Source organism: Apis dorsata, unplaced genomic scaffold (genome assembly GCF_000469605.1).
Source record: "Apis dorsata unplaced genomic scaffold, Apis dorsata 1.3 scaffold_455, whole genome shotgun sequence".
NCBI classification, from domain to species: domain Eukaryota; kingdom Metazoa; phylum Arthropoda; class Insecta; order Hymenoptera; family Apidae; genus Apis; species Apis dorsata.
Genome location: NW_006263698.1, coordinates 468,603 through 490,570, shown reverse-complemented (window position 1 = coordinate 490,570; position 21,968 = coordinate 468,603). Strand labels below are relative to the sequence as shown.

Sequence of the window (21,968 nt, the reverse complement as noted above, 5' to 3'; positions counted from 1 at the left end):
CATTCTGCCGCTTTTTTTTTTTTTTTTATCGAATTCAATTGCTTATTATATCGTTCATTGCGTTTCCTTACGGAGTGAGAAAGCGAGAATTAATCCAATTCCACGTGTTTCTTTTTTTTTTATTTTTCTTTCTTGGACTTTATTTATCGAAACATTCCGTGCTATCCGCGAAGCAATTTCGATAAAAAAACATCGAAGACTAATTGTCGCCGTGATACCACTTAGCAATTGATTATCGAGTTTTCGTTAAGTCAATTTCCATGTCGTTATCCGGATCTTATTGAAAGGGTCGTCGTGCTCCGGCACGATTCGTTTTCGAGCGTGGTCCGGCATCGATCGAAACGGATGGACTGATCGGGGAGAGTCTTACCTTAACTATAACTTTCTTTTCTTTCGATAAGAGACGCTCGGTTTATTTCGGACGGTGCGGGAAAAGATTTTTACCGAGCCGATAATTCTTATATATAAATATATGTAAAAAATTTTAAAGCTTCCGTTAAAGAAATGTCGGGGATAGATAGACTCGACAGGGCGAAGAAAACCGTTATGGAACACGTGTGTCCATAATGAACGTTTATGCGTAACTTCCGGAAACGTTAAGAATAACGTTTAAGATTATGTTGTTAAAGTGGTTTTTGCAATGGTGACGATCGTAAAGCGTGATTAGTCTCACTATGAAAAGTCTCAATTGGATCGTGCTTTAATTTCATTGTTCGAATTTCTTCGATCATGGGTACGCTGTCGGTCTTTACGAGCGGTCAGAGGTGTGATGGCGCGAAATGAAAATGAAATCGAAGAACGAGGCAAACCGACAACGTCTATAAGCGAGCATACGAGCCGTAAAACCACCAAGATCGTAAAATCATCAAACAATAGATTACACGGCAGTTATGAAGCGGTTGGCAAACAATTTCAACCGTTACCCACTTTTCTTTGACGATTCGTGAAAAATCGAATCTATACGGTTTCCCAGCTTATATAATAGCCTTACGCGCGCCATTGTTTAAAGAAATTTCTTTATAAAGACTTCGGTTCCATTTCCAAAACCTTTCACTACTTCTCTTATGCGTGAATTTTATAACTTGGAATTTTATAACTCGAAGGAATGAAAAGACCTGTTCGAAATTAATCTTAGAAACGGCGATCGTCGATTCACGCGAGCGGTTTCTGCTTTTCTGCCACTAACAACCGCGTTATGCTTAACTGTGGTAGCGGATTGTGCGAGTAGCTGCGAGTCATTGACTCCTGTTTACATCGATTTACTCTAACGACGATACTTTCTTCGATTCGCGTATATCGTATGCAACGAATGCCTAGGATCGAGATGAAAATACGATTATCTGGCAACGACAGCAACGTCTACGCTACGAGTGTTCGATTTATGCGCCAAATATTTTTTCAAATACGTGACGAATTCGTCCGCGTTGCTTTTATCCTCCCCATTGCGCGTGTCTCTCGCGATTCTCGAATACCGAAGAAGAAACCTTTTTTCGAAAGCGGGTACTTTTCGATTTATCTTGCGCACATAGAAAAGAAAACACGGAGATAAGGGCGCCTCGTCCATTCTCGATTCGCGATCGAGAATTGCCTAACGTTCGAGATTCCTTTAAAAAGAAATACGTATTTCGAGAAATGTTTGTATCTCTCGTTGACGAATCGTTCATCAAACTGTTTTTAGAATATTGATTCATTCAATCATCGGGCGAAGAGTAATAGAATGTTTTTTGTTCGCGACATTGCGTGATCGATTAAATCCGGCTCTCCCTTTAAAATAGAAAAAAAAACGCAAGGATAATGACAGCAATATCGGATTAATCGTAAGTCTCTATTAAGAAACAGTGATCCGTAACGTTTACAGAGGGTGGGGCGTCTCTAATGCCGTTACTTAAAATATCTCTGACGATCCGGCACGTGTTACAAATAACGTTGTAATTTATCGCAACGCAAACAGCATTACGACCTTCACACAACCTCGAGTGCAAACAGATTTTTCCCAATTTTTGTACATACAATGGAATTATCGTATTTCCTCGTCGTATTGCTCGATAAAAGCGAAACGAAGATGCGTCAATCACGGTGTAGAATAGCATAGGACGAAGTAAAGTAAACTTCCGTCAACCATCCACCAAGATCTCTTGCCACGATCGAACTTGAAACGATTCGAAACGAGAGACCTCTCCTCTCCGCGTCGGCAGTTATCGAAGAAGGCGAATGCGAGGAGGGTGGCGAACGCGGGGGCGGAACGAGAGTCGGTGACGTTGATTCGCATCGAGTCCCGCTGCGAGGACCTTGACAGTTTAGAGACACAGTGACAGCCACGGACGCCTGACACCGCACCGCAACCCCGAGTCAACGATACGTATTCTATCAACGTCCGTGGAGCGCGATAACCTCGGCAACTGCATGCTGAATGAGCCGTACGAGAAACGACGGATCGTAGCCGTCTTCGTTCGTCGTCGTCGACTTGGTCCCTTTTCTGCAACAATGGCCTTTATGCGCGCGGGACGGATGCTATTCTAACGCGGCACGAGACGAGAAAGGGAGAGAGGAACGACGGGTGATCCACGTCGGCACGGACAAAGCTCTTCCCTTCTCCGTATAGGAACCGAGCCGGACAGCGAAGATTTAAATTGATTTCGAGATAAGTGCGTGGAATTAAAGATGCATTCGGACGATCATCCGCGCGCGGTCAACCCCACGTCCCATTCCTCCGCTATATACTTGTCCTCCACTTTGCGTACGATAACCGGCCCTCGGCAATCGCGTTGCTCGCTTTCGTTTTCCTCTCTTTCTCGCGTTCTCTTTCTCGAGGGAATCCCTCGGTATCGAGACCTCTCGAGGGTATATCTGTCGTTGTCGAAGAATTAACAGGATAAACTCGTAGTTTCCTGGTTCCGAAGGCAGAGAAACGAGTGATTAAGGGCTGGAAGAAGCTCGAGCACGAATCGCGTATAAATAACGAGCGACGAAAAGGGGAATGGCGGCGGTGTATGGTCGTCGTTCCCATCGACGACCGTTTGTTTGATGGAAGGCCTGTCGTCGCCGTACGCGATCGGTCCCGGACCGGAGGGAAGTTGAGTTGCGTAGAAGTCTGGCGCGCGCGCGCCCGTTTCAATCGGCTTGAAAGTGAAACGAAGAAGCGGTTTCTCCACTGCTCGTGATTCCACGCTTAAGTAAACCCGCGTTAACGCCTATTCTTCGCGTTCTAGTATCTATGCGTTCGTAAATTCGAATCACTCGAAAATGGTAAATCGATGCTCTCTTGACCTTCTGATAATATCTCTTTTTTTTTAAGATCCATTTCACCGTTTATTGTACATGTTAGACACGTATGTTAGACACATTACAACTAGCGCGTGATATACTTTTTGATCTTTATTCGAGAAATTTATCTTTCGAGATAGGGATTGAAACTTTCGATCGATCGTTTAGCGAAATGAAAGAAACATTTTAAAAGTAAGTATGAATTAATCGAAAGAACGCGACTTACAGATTGGGAACCATTAGTCTAAACGATGCTAATGTCGTGTTAATGAACGAATCGATAATAACAATATGCATGCGTTATATCTACGCGCAACAAGCTCGAGCGGTATACATAAATTTTTAACGCTTAAAAACTCACGCACGACGCCAACTAGAACAACGTTCTCTATTGTGTTATATGTATCTTAGACCGTCTCGAGAAGATAATCTTGGAAAAAATAGGCTACACGATCTTTTATCAGTCTTCCGCGACGCCACGACGAATTTTCTCGATGGTGAGGTTGGCGATAACGCATCACCTTTGTGTGAGTGTAAGTTTAATATGCATCTAGGAAGGATCGCGAGACACGACGCATTGTAATTAGTTATTATTCGCGATACGTTGATATCGACACATCGTAGCTTCGCGGCTTCATTGATGAGAATTGAAGAATGGCGGCGACAGGATGGAAAGTAGCCATTATTAGTGCGTATGATGTACTCGGAAGTTGCATTATTTCGCAATACGATGTTTATCTAATTGTTAAGCAATTTACAATAAACGTGCGTATCGACATCGATGAATCATAGCATGAGAAATACTTTGAAACAACGTATATAATCTAGCTTTTTTCTTTCAAATCTACGATTAATCTTCCAACACTACAGCCAGAGAAGACAGATTTATTTATAACAATGTCTTAACAAGATTCTCAATTTAGATTTTATTTTTGGGAAAAAAGCAAGATCGCGTTAATCCAGTAGTAAGACCCGTAATACATAACCGTGCATTATGGAAACGAACGGTTATAAATCCGTCGGTGAAAACAATCAGTCGTGTTCCATATTAGATGGAAAAAAAGGATAGTAGTCCGTCATCAACGAGATACTGCATATACCGTATATGCACGGGACGCATACTGGATATATCAGATAAGAACGTTCGCGAGGTCTCGTAACTCCTTCGTCCGGGTAGGAGGCGTACGGTTCGAAAGCGGCATTAAACGGTCTTTTCTCGTTTATTTTTCAGTGAGCGCGAGATAGCGTGGTTTGACGTGAACCACCGCTGCTACCGCCAGCGGTGCCATCTCATGTCTTACCCATTCGCGTACGAGAAACCTATAATTATTCTTTCGAACGAGATCGTGGGCGAGTTTGTGCCGTCGTGCATACTCGCGACCGTAATTTAGACTTCTCTTTCGATCTTTTCTTTTCGCTTGTCAGTTCCAGATCTTACGATTTCATTCCAATCGATTTGGCTAATTCATTTTTTTTTTTTGAAACTATTTTTGGATTAAATTTTTGAATCCTTTCATAGTATGATTGTATGGAAAAAATACTATACCAATTTTAGAGAAGAGATTCGATAGTCGCGAAATTATAATATCAAAGTTGCGGTGTTAAACGTTCGAGGAATATTCTTCAATTGATAGGCTGCGAATCATCGAATCGATATTTTCTCGTATTTATTGTCAGGCTTCGAATAATCGAAACATTTTGGTCTATGATTTCTGCGCGGTGCATGGCTTGGGATACGTGATATCGACAAGATATCAAAAGCCGTTTTCCCACGGGCGACGTTGCTCGGAGAGTACCGGGGATTATCGAGCTGCGATGATTATACATCATACGCACCACTGTTATTATACGGAACGTAGAAACAGAACCGTTAATTAGCCGGTACACGCTCCGCTGACACAATCGATCGAGCCATATTAATTGAAATCGACTTGAACTTGCTCGGCTGGAACTTTCGGTGTGAAAGTAATACGAGCAAAACTATCCGAATCGATCCGTTTCAATCAGAAATTAATTAACGATCGATAAAATTGATTTCCATTTCAAATTCAAGCAACTTTTTTCTATTCCGGTTTATCACGAAACGATATCGTATAAATTCATATACGCAAAATACAAAAATATCAACGAAAATTCTCGAGGAATTTGTAAAATTAGGAATCGTTTTAGGTGCTTTAATACGAAGCATCATTCATGTATCGCTTTATACGATCGAGAAAACTTTCTAAAATAAAATACACAATTTTTCGGTTTATACGCAATTATACACAAGTGGAGATAACTATTCGGTCGTCACGATCAAGTTTCGTGGATAGAATCACCAATGAACATCGTTGCGGGAACGCACCGTTAAAGCATCATCGATTCCTTGTTATTACTGGTGCCTGAAAATAGACTTTACCGGAAACTACGTACCGCTATACTCACCATCTGAATCGTGGTGTCTCGCGGAACCGAAAGCATCGAGATGCGTCCCGCCTGTTAATGTTTTCGCCGTTGTATCTCGCCGACTTCCCGTCTCGGAACTTCTTTCGTCATTTGGGACACGAGTTTATCGGAAGTTCCATCGCGTTTTAATCACCTGTTTCAACGGGGAATGTGAACCGTTATCGTTTCGAGGACTTAGAAAACGACTCGAAGCGAGCTTTCGTGGTCGAACGATGGTCAACTCGCGAGAATAGAGGGAAGGGAGAGAGCGGCAATTTCGCGGGAATCAGAGGTGGAAGCTGACAGGCAAGTTTCCGCGTTTTCAGGATTAGCAAACAAACAACTGTTAACGCGACGCTGATTCGTACCATGATGTTTACACGCGTCGCGTCGTCATCTTCTTTTTATACCGTAGACATAGTTTTAACGCGATTACATCGCGCGTACGTACGTACGTACGTAAGTTCGCTCACAATTACGAGGCTCGCATACACACCCTATGCACATATTTGCACGCGGATCTACGTGCAAATATACGGGCGCGCGTGCATGCGCGATTTCGACGCCGGCGTTTGTGCGTGCCGCGTCGCGACAGGGATGTTCTTGAGCGCGGGTAAATGTTTATCTTCGTGTCGATGCATATTAATAATCGCTTTTTTTATTCTCTTTTCTGTTGTATCTCTTGAAAATGGAAGAAAATAGGATAATATCGGTCAATTAAATATATATTTTTTAAATGTTGTTTTATCCGTTTTGTCGATTCGTATGTTCAATTAATTAATACGTGATTTTTAATCGTTTCGTGCGAATGAAAATTTGACGTGTGAAAGAAATATACTTTTTTTTTGTTCTTTTTGTAAATGGTATAACAGATAAAAAAATATTCTAATTTTTGTTTATAATCTGGTATAACGCGATTAGACAATTTTCCTTAAATATATTACTCGGTTCTTCTTTATTTTGGAATTCTTCTTCGTTAGATCAGTTTCGCTTCGATTCAAAGAGCCCCAATGTTCGTCCTATAATTAGGCGAGGCTTTCGAGTGCAAACCGCGTCTTATAGAAATATTGTTCTCACGACTTGCCAACACTGGTGCGTCTTCATCGGGATCCAAACCATGACATCAGTGACCAACAAACAAGCACTGAATCTTAATTCGACGAGGACTTATACCTGGATCGATAATGCTTAGAAAACAAGCTTGCATTTGGAAGAGGCCAGTCATCGAAAATCAACGTCGGATTATTATATAGTTAGAATTCATTTTCGGATATCAAGGATAATGACTGTGCAGAAACGCGGAGTATACGCGACTATTCTTTCACGTACACGAAGAAAAATAAAAATTAAGAGGAAGAGGGTTCGAACGATAGCACACGTGGGGTCATTTTTTTTTTTTGGCTTTTGCATCGGATATAAGGTCGATGACCTATCAAGTTTTCGTTTTCGTTTTTTCGAGACTTTCAAACGATTATAACGACGAATAACGAGGTCATGGTTCTTCGTGTCGTAAAACATCCGAGTTCTTACTAATATTCTTTGACAAACGTTTCCTCCGACTAATTGCGTCGTCGAGAAAACGAGTCCGGGATTAGAATCATAGAACTGATTATTCTCGTTTTCCCCTTTCCACCATCATCGTGGCGAGATTTACGACGGTCATGGTCCGATTGCGAGTTTAATAAGGCGCGTAGTTGAGAATGGAACGCGTGGCACGCATGGAAAGAATTGGTTGTATTCCTCGGTAAAATTTTCAGCGATGAATTCATTTTAATTGCGAGGACGCGCCGCCTCCTACTCGTTCTTCGCAGCTCACCGATGTTTGTTTAACCCCGTTGAGCGTATTGCGCTGTATACTGGAAATTTCAGCCACCATATGAACGCGGATCGTGCAAAGAGAAATTTCGAGAAACATTGGAACTAATCTGGCGGATTTCCATGGAAAATACTTGTTTTCCCTCGTTGGAGGGAACAAAACTTTTTCATCGAGCGTAAGAAGATCATAGAAACCGAGCTACAGCTTTCAACTGATTCAGCGTTCTTGATTCCGCAAAGACCTCGAGTAAATTTCAACGAAAGAATCGGTTTCCATGGAGCGATTTTCCCCTGAAATTCGTTATTGTCTCCATCGAGCTTACCGCAAGTCCTTCACACCCACGCAAACTCGCGACACCGGTCGTAAACTAACGAGCAGAAAATCCGCAAAAACGAACGAACAATTCGATAGCTGATAGCATTTCCAAGATCGATACTCGAGAGGTATGCGGTAACCACGATTGAGAAAGAAGATCCCCTATTCTATTTCCATTTCTATTTCGTGGCACTGTGTGCGTACGCGTGCAATTGAAGAAATAAGCTGTAGATCAGAGGGTTCAGACTGGGTCTTTCCCATTTAGACTGTGAGATGCATTAGAGGTCGGAGCTGATGCATTGGTATCGGTATCGAACACGCACGATTCCTAGATTCGTTATTACGCGTATCTCTTTATTTTCACCAGGAATTTCTCTTCTCTCTCTCTCTCTCTCTCTCTCTCTCTCTCTCTCTCTCTCTCTCTCTCTCTCTCTCTCTCTCTCTCTCTCTCTCTCTCTCTCTCGCCATTTTCCATTTGTTCGCGTATATTTTCTTTATAGTAGTATCAAGATATATGGGATGAACAAGATCTACTATTCTATCGATGCTATTGTATCGAATATTTACGAGCCGAGCGTAACCGGATATTTGATTCTACGAAATAACAACGCGAAATTGGAAAAATTCCTCTTTTTTTGTTCACTCGATGCATGGGAATCGGAGAATAGAAAATGTTAGAAATACTTCTCTTCCGAAACATTAACGGTAGAAATATTGAGTCGATAGAAACGTAATCTCGATTTTTACGAGTAGAAATACTCGTATTTCAAGCTTCAAAATCATACGCTATCATGTACATGAAAGAGAATACTATCTTTATAAAATTTATCATAAACAAAATGATATAATAAATACACGATGCGCGAAACTTTTGAAACCGTTCATCCTCGTAGCAGAGTCCGAAAATCTCGACACAACCGACTCGATAATTGACTGGCAAATCTCTCCAAATGCGTTTCGAGCTCCCTGTACATCGGTGCACGCGCTCTGCGAATGTCGTTTTATTTCAAAGCTATGCAAACAAAGGCCGGTAAGAGGGTATACGATCGATATACGATAAAAGCTTTTGCGCAACCGTAATCGCATCTGTAATTCTATATCATTTATATGGTTGGTTGCGTGCCGGACTAGGCATTGTATTCGTAAGTCTCTTTTGTCTTTGGTGAAATTTTTCCACCTGTGTGAACGAGGCCGATCCCGGCGTGGAGTGTGGCAGAAAACGCGAAAACGAGTGCGAGGGGTCGAGAGATCGAAATCGACGAAAGGGCGAGAGATAGCGTCGCTTCCGCCGTTCTCGAGCCAGAAACAACAACGATATACGTGAGCTATCCGACATACGTGCTCGCCGTTCGTTAAATGAGCGAAACGCGCTTGTTCGACCAAAACAATGGTCTTGTACGATGGCTACGTGTATTGTGTGCGAGCGCATCAAAGGGCCACGCGAGGCATAGCAAAAGGGTTCGAACACCAAGGTAAAAGTCGATTGGAAGTCACGCCGCTCTGTCCTCGGTATCCATGCCATCAACAATCGTATCCGGTCGTGGCTAATTATTTCCTGCTGCGGAGCAAGAATCGAGCTTTCTCGATTCGTCTCTCGATCGGTTTGTTTCGACGATCGTCGCTCTTTTCGAATCGATCGACCGGCGGACGACTTATCGGACGACCTTCGATTCGACGATTTTAAACGCGTACAGAAAATCGTGGCGAGAATTTTAATGATCCGAGAGGGAGGAGTTAAGAGGCGACAGATAGGAATGTAGAATTTGGAAGGGAAACTTTCCTTCTCTTTTACTTCTATACGACTATGTACGATTCCAAGAAACATGCTTTCGCTCTCCCTCTAAAGGGTTCGTTTGTAGGAAAAGTGAATCAAACAAAACGGTGAGAACGTTTGCACAGGTGGACATCTCTTGGAGACATTTCTTTCTTTCTTTCTTCCTTCCTTTTTTTTTTTTTTTTTGAGATAAAAAAACCCTTCCCTCGTAGCGATATTACCACGACGTCTTCGTTTCCCAAAAAATTGTCGGGCTTATCGCGAGCAACAGGTTAACAGGTTCGGTCGGAGATTGTAGGTAGTGTGACATTAAAATGTTCACACTTCCAAGTCTGGTTCTCAGCGGCAACGCGCATTCTGCACGGCTGCCCTTTCCGGCACCACTATCTTGGATCGGCGCCTTTGTACGTGACATTCTCGACGCGTGTACCGGCCAAGGAGGCGAGATTCCCGTCCACGGAGACGAAAGGTAGAAATTTACGGTCATTAAACGGCGTTCAAACGGTCGGTCTCTCTTTCTCTCTCTCTCTCGAGAATGGCCTCTCGACACGGCCTCGCGTTTGCCCCGCGTGTGTCCGTCTTCCATGGATCAAATGAAAACGTAATTGCTATTAAAGCGTTTATTCGTATTACAACTTCCATACGCTGTGCATCCCATGCACGATGCACGATTATCGTGTGTGTGTTTCGAGGTCGAGAGAGAAAAACTTCCTTCCCCGTTCCTTCCAACTCGTACGTGGGAATTAAATCTGTTCGAAAATGTTGGAAGTCGAAGGTCTGATCGTGGGTGCGCACGATTCTCCTCGCAATTCCGATCCTTCCGGTATCAAAGGTTCGCGTTTATTGCTAGATTTCGATTCGCGAAGAAGCGATAAGGAAGGGAGGCAGGGATCGGAGGCGATAAATCGAGTTTAAAAGCTGTTTCGAGTGCGCCTCTCGAGTGCCAAGGATCTAGTTTAAGAAGAAAATTACGAAGAGATGATCCATCTCATCGGGTCATTCGCGGCGAATTTATGTCCAGGTTACTCGTCCTCTAGGAACTAGATAACGGGCCACCGAGGTGGCGATTTCCTTATCGTATTATTTACGACATTTCCAGCTGCTCGAGGAGAGAAAAAAGACATTCCTGATGGGATCGGTGCACACGGTTATACATCGAATGCTATTCCTCTGATGGCGCCTGCCCTGTTTGTTGCCCTCTTCCTTCGATTTAATCGATTTAATGACCGATGACAGCGGACGATGAAATCGGTCAAACCATGCTTTCGTGGCAGCGTTAACGAGTAATTAGTTTAGGTTTCCGATAACGAGCAAACCAACAGACTTCCCGAAGTAGATAAAATTAGAACTCGAGTTGCCCTCCAGTTTCCAAAGAAAATTCTATTTCACGATCTACGAAAAAGATACTGTCGCTACGATTTCGAAAAAAAAAAAAGAAAAAGAAAAGAAAAAAGAAAAACACTCTCTCGTTAACGTGCATTCGAAAAAAATCCCCCATCCTTGTGTTTCTTATTCGTTTACATTCGCTCACCTTCTTGCCGCGCTCGTTTACGACCAGCTTGGACCAAGCAAGAACCGGGTGAATTCGCCTTTTCGTTTATCGTCCTTAAAAATCTCTAGATCACGATTTTTCTTCGAAACTTGGAGCACTGGCTTGAAAGGGGGACTTTTCGAGACGGTGCAATACCGGGCACAAAGGCGGCGTTTATACCCGGCGGTGTAAATAATAGCCACGGTGGAAAAAGCACGACTCTCTCGTAGCTGGTACAACTCCCCTCTCGCGGTTAAATCGAAAGATCGCGATTTGCAGCAAGGTACTTCGACCTGGAGAAAGGGTGCACGAGGGAGTTGGAAACGCTCGCCGCGGAAAATCGGTTCGTTTTGCCGCAGATTGCGCGGAGTTGGAGCGCGCTGCTGGAAAAGGCAATCGGTAATCGTTCCGGCCGAGCCTGAACGCGCAACATCGTAGATGCATTTACCTGTTGGTTATTTTTGCGCCAACTTGCGCGAATTGGAGAACGTTACACGTTAATGGCACACATGTACGCACGTACATAAGAATCGCGAATGGTAGGTTTCCGAAGGGTCGGCAAAAATAGATCACGAGGCAAGTGGAATTCGATGTCCGATACCCTTGGTAAGGGAAAGGAAAACGACGAAACGAGAGGACGGAATTTGCTTTTATCGGGAGTAGAAGTTTAGAGGCTAGTTAACGCCCCCTCGTCGATCGTGAGCTACCAACAGGAAATTAATTGATTTAAGTGGCTGTTCAAGAGCCCGTCGAACGCTCGAATATCCTCGAACCGATACTTAACCCGGATTCCACGAATATCGATGGCATATCCACGTGAAACGCGAAAGTAATTTCTTCATCTGCGTGGCACGCAACCGGTGTTCCTCCCTCCCGATCGCAGCGAACCGTACGCTTATCTCGAAATTGTTAATTCTCCAACCTGGATCTCCTTTAATTGCCGATCTTTCAAACACTGTGTGTATAAGAAATAAAGCGGAGCAATCTTCGGAGTTACTTCGATTTTCCAAGATCGAACGTCTTTAAGCCGTTTCTTCGAACGTTGTTCTATTTTGCCTCTACTTCAGTTCAGTCGTGAACTTTATGGACGACGTTTAACGTTTTGCATTTCGACGTTTAACATTTCATTCCGCCAAGTCGCGGTGCCAACGACCTTCTTTCTATCGACAGGGGTGGTAGTAGGGGTTTTGCTGGCGGCGCCTAACTCTCAAAGTGTTCCCCATAGGTCAGTGAAATGTCGCGACCAGAGGCCCGATCCGAAAGCGGCCGATCTCTGCTAAATGATCCCCGGACGATGGTGGGGATCGAAGAAATAAGAGCGACACGACTTTAACGGCGATTCCTGTGGTGGCCTTAAAGGCAGCGGCCGCGTTTCACGGAGGCGAACCCGTCTCGTAACTCGCACGCTCGTATATTATAATATAGCCGGTCGTAGAATCGAGGATCTCGAAGACGGCCCCGGAGCCAAGGACCGGTTTTTAATAATTAACATATGCAACGTTAATTTTACGGAATTATAATTTCACGTCACTCGGTGGCGGCAAGAGAACCCGATGGGCGAAACGTGTACCACGCGTTTATATACGTTAGGTACGCGTACACTGGCTAGAACGAGGAAAAGGGAAGAAGGACATCGAGTGTGCAATTGACGAAGGCGAGAGAGAAGGTCGGGATGTGGATCGTGCGCGCACGTCCTGTCTTTCAGCTACCGGCTTCGAAGATCCGTGTGCAAGAAGAAGAAAAAAGGGAAAAGGGGGGAAAAGATGGAAAAGAGTCTTTTTTTTATTTTTTTTTGCGTTTCGGAGTAAGGTGAATTAAAGGAGTCGGTAGGGTAGGCTCGTTATAATTTTTCCTAGCCAAGATTGAGATAATTTCCCGAGTCCGGTTTTATTACGATATACGAACGATTCTAATTGTCGGTCATTAACCATTTAATAACTATTGTACGTGCGCTACGTATTAAGGTTTCGACATGTCCGGTGGTCTCTGTCGCGATCTCTATGTGAATGTAATCGCTAGAACGATTAAATCGTGTAACGAAACATCGACTTAATTTCGCTGTAGAGATGTAATTTCACTACCGGCCGAGGAAACTGACAGACAATCGTTTAAAAGAACGAAGACGTTCCCCTTACGGTCATTTTTCTTCTTCCTCTTTTTCTTTCATATCTTTCCCTCCATTTCTCTCTTTTATCCCAGATCTATTTCTTTCAACGTTTTTTTTTTCTTTTTTTTTTTTTTCCCCGAATATATTTCTCCTGCGGGATAACTCGAAGAGTCAAAGAACGAAGATTTCAAAGGCGGCGTGACGACACAGAAAACGCAGAAACGAAGATTTCACGGTGTTGCGATAATCGTAACGAAATGGATTAGATTACAAACGGTTGATGGTTTAAAAAGCACCTTGTTGAAAGACCGATCGTTTTCATCGTAATAGACCTTACGTCGATCAAATCTTTCTAAAACTATGCGATTTACGTTTTCTTTAGCGTCGAATAGAATTCAATTTAAGAGGGATATAGTATTTACGTTTTCTACGAACCTCATTAGACGGTAATTTCATGGTTCATTACGATATTCATACGTCGATCTATTCGAGAGAGTGTAAATAGGAGGAAAATATGTTTCTCCTATTGATGAACAAAAAATAGGCGGAAAAACGATGTTTATGGAACAAGAAGAACAAGTAGAGAAGAGTTATGTACTAACAAACTGGTTGCGTGCGGTATACCTATGATGAAGATGGTTCATCTACATACTACGTGTCTTGTTAACTGCACGCACGACTGGCCATATGTGTGTGGCTCTTGCGTTCGCGTGAAACCTAATATACCGAAAACGAGTTAAACGGATGGAGAGAAAGAGAGAGACGAGAATATAAAGATGCACAGGTGGAACCAGAATAAGGAAAGTTCCGAAAATGGATAAAAGATACGCCGAAGAGCTTGGAAACTGCATTCTTTGATACTCGACCACACGTGCTTTGAGTCAGGTCTGGGTTGGCGTTCCTTGGAGAATCTCGCTCTTTTTCATTCTTTCGTTTCGAGATTAATAACGCTTGACACATTGAAATGTTTCCAATTTGTCATCCATGTTTACTCGTCACTGTTCTCCAGTTTTAACGAACGTAGCGCGACTTAATTTGGAACAGTTTCGAATCTCACCTGGCTCGAGAAGGTGATTACATAATGCATTCGTTCTCGTTTCGTAATACGCTGGAGGAATTATACGAAAGAAACTCTCGTAGCTTCTGTCGTTAATTAATCGAAATGTAGGTTCCACGGTATCGAATTCGCGAATCAAAAGAGCGGAATATAGGTTAACGAAGCGGAGGATATTTAAGATTGCGAAGCTGATGACTCGAGGTCGAGTGTGAAGCGCGATTGCACCTGGTCGGTCCATTGGTGCACGCGTCCTCAGGTGAGAATGTGTTGTCGATGTGTTGTCGTGGCTTTCTTTATTCGTCTCACGTACCACTCTTCTCGCATCCTCCCACACTTCTAATAATAACGTTACGAAGAGGTGTGTATTTATAGCCATGTCACATTGTCGTACCTGCTGCTTAAAAAAGCGCAATGTATTGACGAGTATAAAGTTCATCATTCGGATTAATTTTTCAGTTTTTAGATTTTTGATTTTATTCTAGCCCATCGGCTCCTACCAGTTATAAGGATAACACATTTTTATTTTTAATTAATTAACGCACGAAAATTTCATTCGTTTATTTATCTTGGTATAATTATATAATTATAACAAATAGAAATGATTCATAATGTATTAGAGCTTACTAAAAAAAATATTCATCGTGTGATTCATCGTATAATTATATATTTATGTGTATGTATATAAATATTTAGATCTCGAGATTTATCGACCAATTGTTTCCATTTCTCATCTTTTAGTTGTAAAAATTAGTTAGGTCTTTTAGTTCTAAAAATATAAACCGATCAGAGGATGAACAAATAATTAATTCTCGATGCAAGCGAATCGATGCAATGGATACAAGTCGAATTTATTGCGCGGGATTGTTAGCTCGTTAACGTTAATCAGCTCCCGTTAGCGATTTATTAATATTAAGAGTTATCGAATTAAGATTCCACCGCGACGGGGGCAGTCATGCATAGATCATCCGATTAGACTCGACAATGAAGCGAGTATTACAAAGGGCCATCCAAGGTGCTCTTATATTTCATTCCTTCTCGACATTCAACTCGTGGCTGATTAACGCTGCGTAAAAAATTCGGATGAATCGATAACGATCGATGGAACGCGAAAGTTCGTGACTGGCCAACGATTATGCATCCTGTTACGTCGTCGATTCACGGATCCGAATATCGACGTATTCGATCGACCTACCAAGAATCCACTTCGAATTTTATTTTGCTGAAAATCTATCGAATTGGCCTTGGAAAGGACGAGTTTACGAAGGACGAAATAAAATCTCGGATCTGTCTCTCGAGATTTAAACGAAGATGTCAAAAGATTGCCATCGACGGCAATAATTAAATTGACGCGATAATTACGTGTATTCCTTTTCGCGTACAATTAAGTTCAACGATACGAGAAACGTGACACGAATCGTGTTTGCATCTTCTCTTTATGGAGCCTGCGTTCGAACGATGTCGTAAAAAGGAAATAGCATCGATCGATAACCATCATTGAAACACGGGTTCCGCGTTCGAATAGGAAGGAATGCTTTCACTATATTTCCTTTTTCACGGCCTTGCACCTTAGGATACGAAATTAATAGGCTGGCGATCTATTTGCATTTGTACACGATAGCTACAAGAGCGGATACACTATGCTAATTAAACAAAATTTTTTGAAACCAGTAGCATGCGTTGAATTTAATTACTTTTATCGGAAAACAACGTTATCGTTCAACGTTCCAATTTTAATATCTTTAATCTAGTAAATAAAGTAATATTTTTTTATGAAATTCCGAGAATTTCATTGATATACTTGTGATTCAAAAATTTTTTTTTATCAAAGATCGTGATACAAATCGATTTTATTATTCAGTCGTTTATAAAAAGGTAAAATGAAAAAATTAAAATTGTACGAATTTGTTTCTAATTTTTTAAATTTCGTGTACAAAAAATGAAATTATATCAAATATTCTTTTCGCTATTAAAAGTCGTGAATAATAAAAAGAAAAAATTTTTTTGTTTCATTCATTGCTATATTTCATTCCATTATAGCCGTGAATTCGCCAAAGCAAAGTGTTGTTATTTGCGCGATGCCCATTTTTTATTTTATTTTTAAACTGGTTGTCGCCAAGACGAGGATAATTAAACAGAGCAGTTTTGGAATGTTGCTCTTTCGTTTAATCAACGAAGTCGATTTATGGAGACCGCCAGGGTCGTCGTTGAAGGACCTTGAAAAGAGAATAACCAACTTCCACGTACGCGTTCATTGTGATTTCCATCTGTTTAAATTTGCCTTGGCACGTTCCGCCCTCGTCAATGTAACAGCCCCGTAAAAAGCCAAACACAGAAATGATTATATCACGTCAACTCCCTTCGTAATCAAAGCGAGAAAAGATGGAAACGTTTTACCATACATAGTTTTTTTTATCGACTGTCAAAAATCTGACTCTACTATGATTCTAGTTATACTTTAATACTTTTAATTATTAATGCGTTACAAGGTAAAGATCGTTCAATTGAAAACATCGTCACGCGTGCCATTTGCGCGTTTTCACGCGAACATACGTTTTTACGTCAAATGGAAACGATCTTCGTCTATTTTTTTAATTTCTTCATCAGTTGGAATGTTCTATTGGAACAAGAAAATGAAGAATTTCAAGGAAAACGATTTTATCATTCATATAAATTTCCTATCTAGCCTAATTCTCACGATCCATGCGAGAAAATTATAATATCTTTAATTATACATAGGCGAAAATGTTATGAAAATTTTGTCATAAATTTTTCTTATCCAATATCGTCGACGATATATATTTATCGTGATTCACTTGCGTGCTCACTTCGCCTCATTCGCATTAATTTTCCTCAAAGTAGAGTTTCGTGGATTTTGCCAACCACCCACTCGCGTGTATTCAGTATGCGGAAGGCGCCCGTGGTGCTGTTCTCGAGTAAGTAACGAGGCGAGAGATAGACGAACGGTCTTACAACGGACGAGGTTGGATGGTGAAGAAACTCGCGAGGAAAGGCGAAGAAGAAGAGGAAAAAATGCGAGAGCGGGGTTAGACGACAAGAGGAGGATGTGTAGAAAGGTGGAAGCGCGCCACAAGGAAGAGATCCTGAGAGGAGTGCAGAGGAAGAAATGGAAGAGACGAGGGAAAATGTTTATGGCGACAACAACAGCAACCGCAGCACGACAGCAGCTTGGTTAGACGGTGACAGTTTATAGTGCAACAACATCGCAAAATACTTCTCTGTTCTCGACTGACAAAGCAAAACGCGTCAACGATAATGTTTCACCAGTAACTGTATAATGAAATTTTCTACACTTAGCTATGAATTATTTTCACCTGCAATAAATAATTTTCTAATTTGAGCTAAATCTTCCATTATCGAAACAAGAAACAAGCCTTGTACAATATTACTTCAACAGTTTTTGCAATATAATTTGTTTTGTCAGCATTCTACGACGCCACGATCCTTGGTTGAAACGATGAGAGAAGAAACGAAATGTTTGAACAACAGACGCTTCGTCTATCCGGAAGTTTCAACCAGTTTCAACAGAGAGAGAATACCGATTGCGTTGCGAAAACCTTTATACTCTCTTTGCGAGGCAAATTCCCTGATCCTTCCGTGAACCATTGTATCCTTTCCAATAAAAAACGGGACGAAAGAAGGGGAGAAAGCGGGAAAGAAGAAAAGACGAAAAGAAAGAGAGGTTAAAATATACGTGATAATATACGCGTAAACAGGAACGTTGGCATTTATACGCTTCGATCGGAGGTGCTCCGGTATCATTAGAGGAGGTATTCGAAACTCACGCCCCCATTGTCCGAGGGCGACTTCTTGCTCCTTTCCCTTGGTTAACGCCGGAGATGCTCAACAGCTTACCGAGACAATGCCGCGTACGTGTATCGTGCATCATATTTCACGGCCATTCCTTTTTGTGTCCGGCGCGTACGTATCGGCTCTGGCCCCCCCTTGCACGAGACGAAAATCCCCTTGCATCGGACCACCGTGGTTAAAATGATTTCGCCGGCCTCCCGCGACGCCGGCCGGCCAGTTATTCTTATCCCCTTTTTTTTGCCCGCAGAAACGCCGCGATTTATCGGATGAATTCCGCCGAGAATTGGAAAGTTACTCGCCGATCGAGCCAGGGATTTAATTGTTATTTCGATTAATCGTTATTGCCAACATTTTTATTCGTTTCTCCAATGTATCGTTCGATCATCCTCACAGAATCGCTAGACAGAGTTTCTCGATCAAGAGATTCATCGATCTTTCGCTTTTTTTTTTCTTTTTTTTTTTTTAAATGAAAGAGTATTGTTGGAAATTTATATCGACTTCGGGTTTTTTTCTTATCCATCGTTGATCGTTGCACGTACTTGTCACGTCGAATCTGGTATTCGTTATCCCATCGTTCCGCGCATGTTCACTGACCCTAACTCGATGAAATATCTCCGGGAGGAGAGTTAATCGGGCGCAATCGTTGTCTCGCGGGAATCATTATCGGATCGTTGCACCGGCTAGAATTAATTTTGCCCGACAAGTGGCGTGGACTCGTGAAATCCCGGGAAATATCGAGTAAGTTATCACGTTCCCGCGAGATCTCTCGACAAAAGCGAGATCCACCGAGACCAGGGAAACCAGACCGTGCGTTTCGCACGCTCGCACGCAATCGAGACTCTTGTTTCCCTTTTTTGCACAAACGTATCAAACTTTATAGCCGGGAGATCTTGTAGCCGAGGGTCGCATCTTCGAGGCGTTACGACTTTGCTATCGTGGCGGTTGGTGCATCATATGCCGCGATAAATAATGTCGGTCTTGTTTTCAATGGCGTAAGAATTACGCTAAAAACCGATCGAATAAGAAGTGGACTCGCGTATCTTGGCGTGCTAGTGACGAGTATTAGAATCCTCGGTTCAAAGACGAGCGCGATAGATGAGCAGCAGCCACCAGTCCTTGTCGAGTCAAAGATTTCTCAACGATTTCCACGAACAACGACAGATATAGCCAAACCTTTTGTCGCCGGGATAACAGAACAAATTGCCCTCGCTATTCGTCTCTGTACGATCTTCGTTCCTTCCTGAAGCGTGAAGATGTAGATAACTGCAAGTTTGAACAACAACTCTTCCAACAAGTATATATATTTTCGTCGATTATTTTTCAAGATGCAAAAGGAAACGACAACGATCGAAGATATTCTCGCCTCTCGAAGTAATTTCAAAAACATTGGAAAACGATTATTATAATTGTTCGTTAGGACAAAGAAAGAGGCAAAAGGGGTAGCTGGAATCAGAACGAACGAACGAACGATTTTACGGCAAATCTCGCGATCCGTTTAGCGTTACAAAGAAGAAGCGAGGAACACGTGTTCGTCGTCGCGGTTGGACACGATTGCTCTCGAGCGGATAGCTAGAGCAGTTGCAGCCAAGTGCAATGCTTCATCGCGCCGCTTGCGTGCACCGTGAACGTCCCTTTCTTAAGCGCTGTGCATACCGAGACACGCGGGCTAGCTGTGCGTCGTCGCTGAATAACAAACTGCTTCGTTGTAATTCACGGTAATCGTGTCTAACGAAGGGAGCACGATAGATGTTTGTTTATGAGGTAATTGATTGTCGTAATGGAGGGACAATAAAGCTGCGCGAGTAGTAATTGTAAATCAATGGGATAACCGTTTCATTAGTGCAAATCACGTTCTCGTATTCTCGCAATCCTCTTTTTCTACGTTGTTCCTCGCTCATTGTCTGCGATTGTAGTCTTCCTTCCTGCTCCTTTGATTTCATTTACCTTATTTTTCTCAACATTATTATTGAAATGTTAAATTTGGGAATAAATTGGGATCTCGAAAGTATCCAATAATTCTCGAGCGATTCGAAATTCTCGAAATTGGAATAAAGAATAATTAATTGAAGGAAATAAAAATGATTTACGAGAAGTTGTGACGATACGAATTACTGGAAATATTGTTCGGGAAATCTCGAAAGAAAATAATTCGAAAGTAGTTGCAACATGATCATCCTCTTCTCTAGATGTAGAAGAAAATTTTTCTCGAGATTTTTCGCTTCGAGCAACATGCTCGAGACGAGCAATAGATGTTCAACATAGATGATCGATGAAGCACCTGACACGCCAACTACTTCTCTTACCGTATCTTTAAAATAGTACTTAAACCCAACCTCGCCTCGTGTGTCAGAGCGCTATTAATTTCATTCCACTTTACACGGGGTGGTGGTATGTACGCAGCTTTATTCGCGATTCGCGAGAAGATCGCGTGGAAAGGCAAGAGGAGATGCGGCTTTTTCTGATTTCGTCGCAATAATACGCGTTTACACGTGTTTGCTGTGTGCGTTTCACGCACGCGAGCAAGCGACTACTTCAGTGGCTGCGGGCGGTCCGCCTCTCCTAGCCCCTCTCTCCTCTTTCTCTTCTCTTTCTCTTTCTCTTTCCGCCGCATAAGGGCGTAATGATTAATTAAGCTTTCCAAGAAAACGCAACAAGTGAAACGTTATTAGCGCTTAGTGGCACAGTTTACTTGTTCCAACGTCATTGCACCTCCCTTACTCCTAACTCTTTCTTTCTCTCTCTCCTCTTCCTCGCATCTTTCCGACTACCCGATCGGCGATACATCCCCGCCGCAGTTTTAATAATTATGGCATGGCAAAACGAATTGGCGCCTGTTGCCGCGATACTGGTGTTGTACGTTCTTCCATCTTAGACGCGTTGGAACGCTATTCGCGGCGTGAAAATGGAGAACTTTTGAAATCTATGGCGGCGATTATCCGCTGCGCGAACTGGATGATCGAGAACACATGCTCGGTTATTCCTTTCCCGTGAAATCGTTTTAAAAATGCCGTAAGATACTTCGAAAGAAGGAGAGAGTGAATCTCATCGCTATTTTTTTTCTTTTTTTTTTAGAGCGATTTAATTTTCTTCGCATTTCAATACGATGAGATTCCTGGTAATCTCACGATCCTTGATCGCGTTTCTAAATATACTTGTGAAGCATCTGCGCAAAATTAAATTATCGTGTCGTGCGTTATTAATTCGGAATCGCGATGGGGGATAAATCATGGAATGTATTCAATTAATCGTTTCGAGGTTCGATTCGGAAGGAAGACGCGGGGTGGTTCGGCCATACGTTATTCAATCTAAACACGATCTATCCGTATTGATCGCATTAATCCTTGTCAGAGAATTTTTTCACCGGTAAATAATTTACGGGGAGAGAGGGGAGGGAGGGGGTAGAGGGGAAGAATACATTAACTAGGCACTTCGATGTGGAAGCAGGAGAAGTTATCCGGTCCCCTAGGTCAGGAGCATTTTACATGGTCGTAGTATGCAACGTTACTCATCCGAGGAAGATTATCACATTCTTGAAATGTCTAACCCGATGAAACCAGCTGAAAGATAGATATTTTGTGCGATAAGGGGGATAATTGGCTCGGTTCAACAGTCGACGGACGCTCGTGAAAACCGCTTCGTAGATCGACAACGACGATAACAAATTACATTCCATTACGTCGGATTAATTAAGGCATCTTTGCAATCTCTGTTTCAGATCGATTCTAGCTTTGACAATGCTGACTGCGGCCACCGTCTCCTCTACCCACGTGCCCGACAAGTATCCCATCGAAGTAAGTTTCCATCATGGTTTAGATTTAAGATTGTATCGATTATTCGATCCTTCCCGCA

The 21,968-nt window shown here is 42.4% G+C and overlaps 1 protein-coding gene across 5 annotated transcripts in view; it reads left to right on the top strand.

Annotated features, from left to right (window-relative positions):
* LOC102673819 (thrombospondin type-1 domain-containing protein 4-like) overlaps positions 1-21,968 on the top strand; it is a 41,481-nt gene that overhangs the window by 6,575 nt on the left and 12,938 nt on the right. For 3 of the 5 annotated variants that reach the window (XM_006619905.2, XM_031512516.1, XM_031512515.1), the window contains one exon: positions 21,835-21,910. In XM_006619905.2, coding sequence (XP_006619968.1) covers positions 21,835-21,910 — 76 coding nt within the window. Of the gene's footprint in view, positions 1-8,293; positions 10,066-21,834; positions 21,911-21,968 lie in introns of those variants that run through there. The other 2 variants (XM_031512514.1, XM_031512513.1) reach the window with 1 other exon arrangement.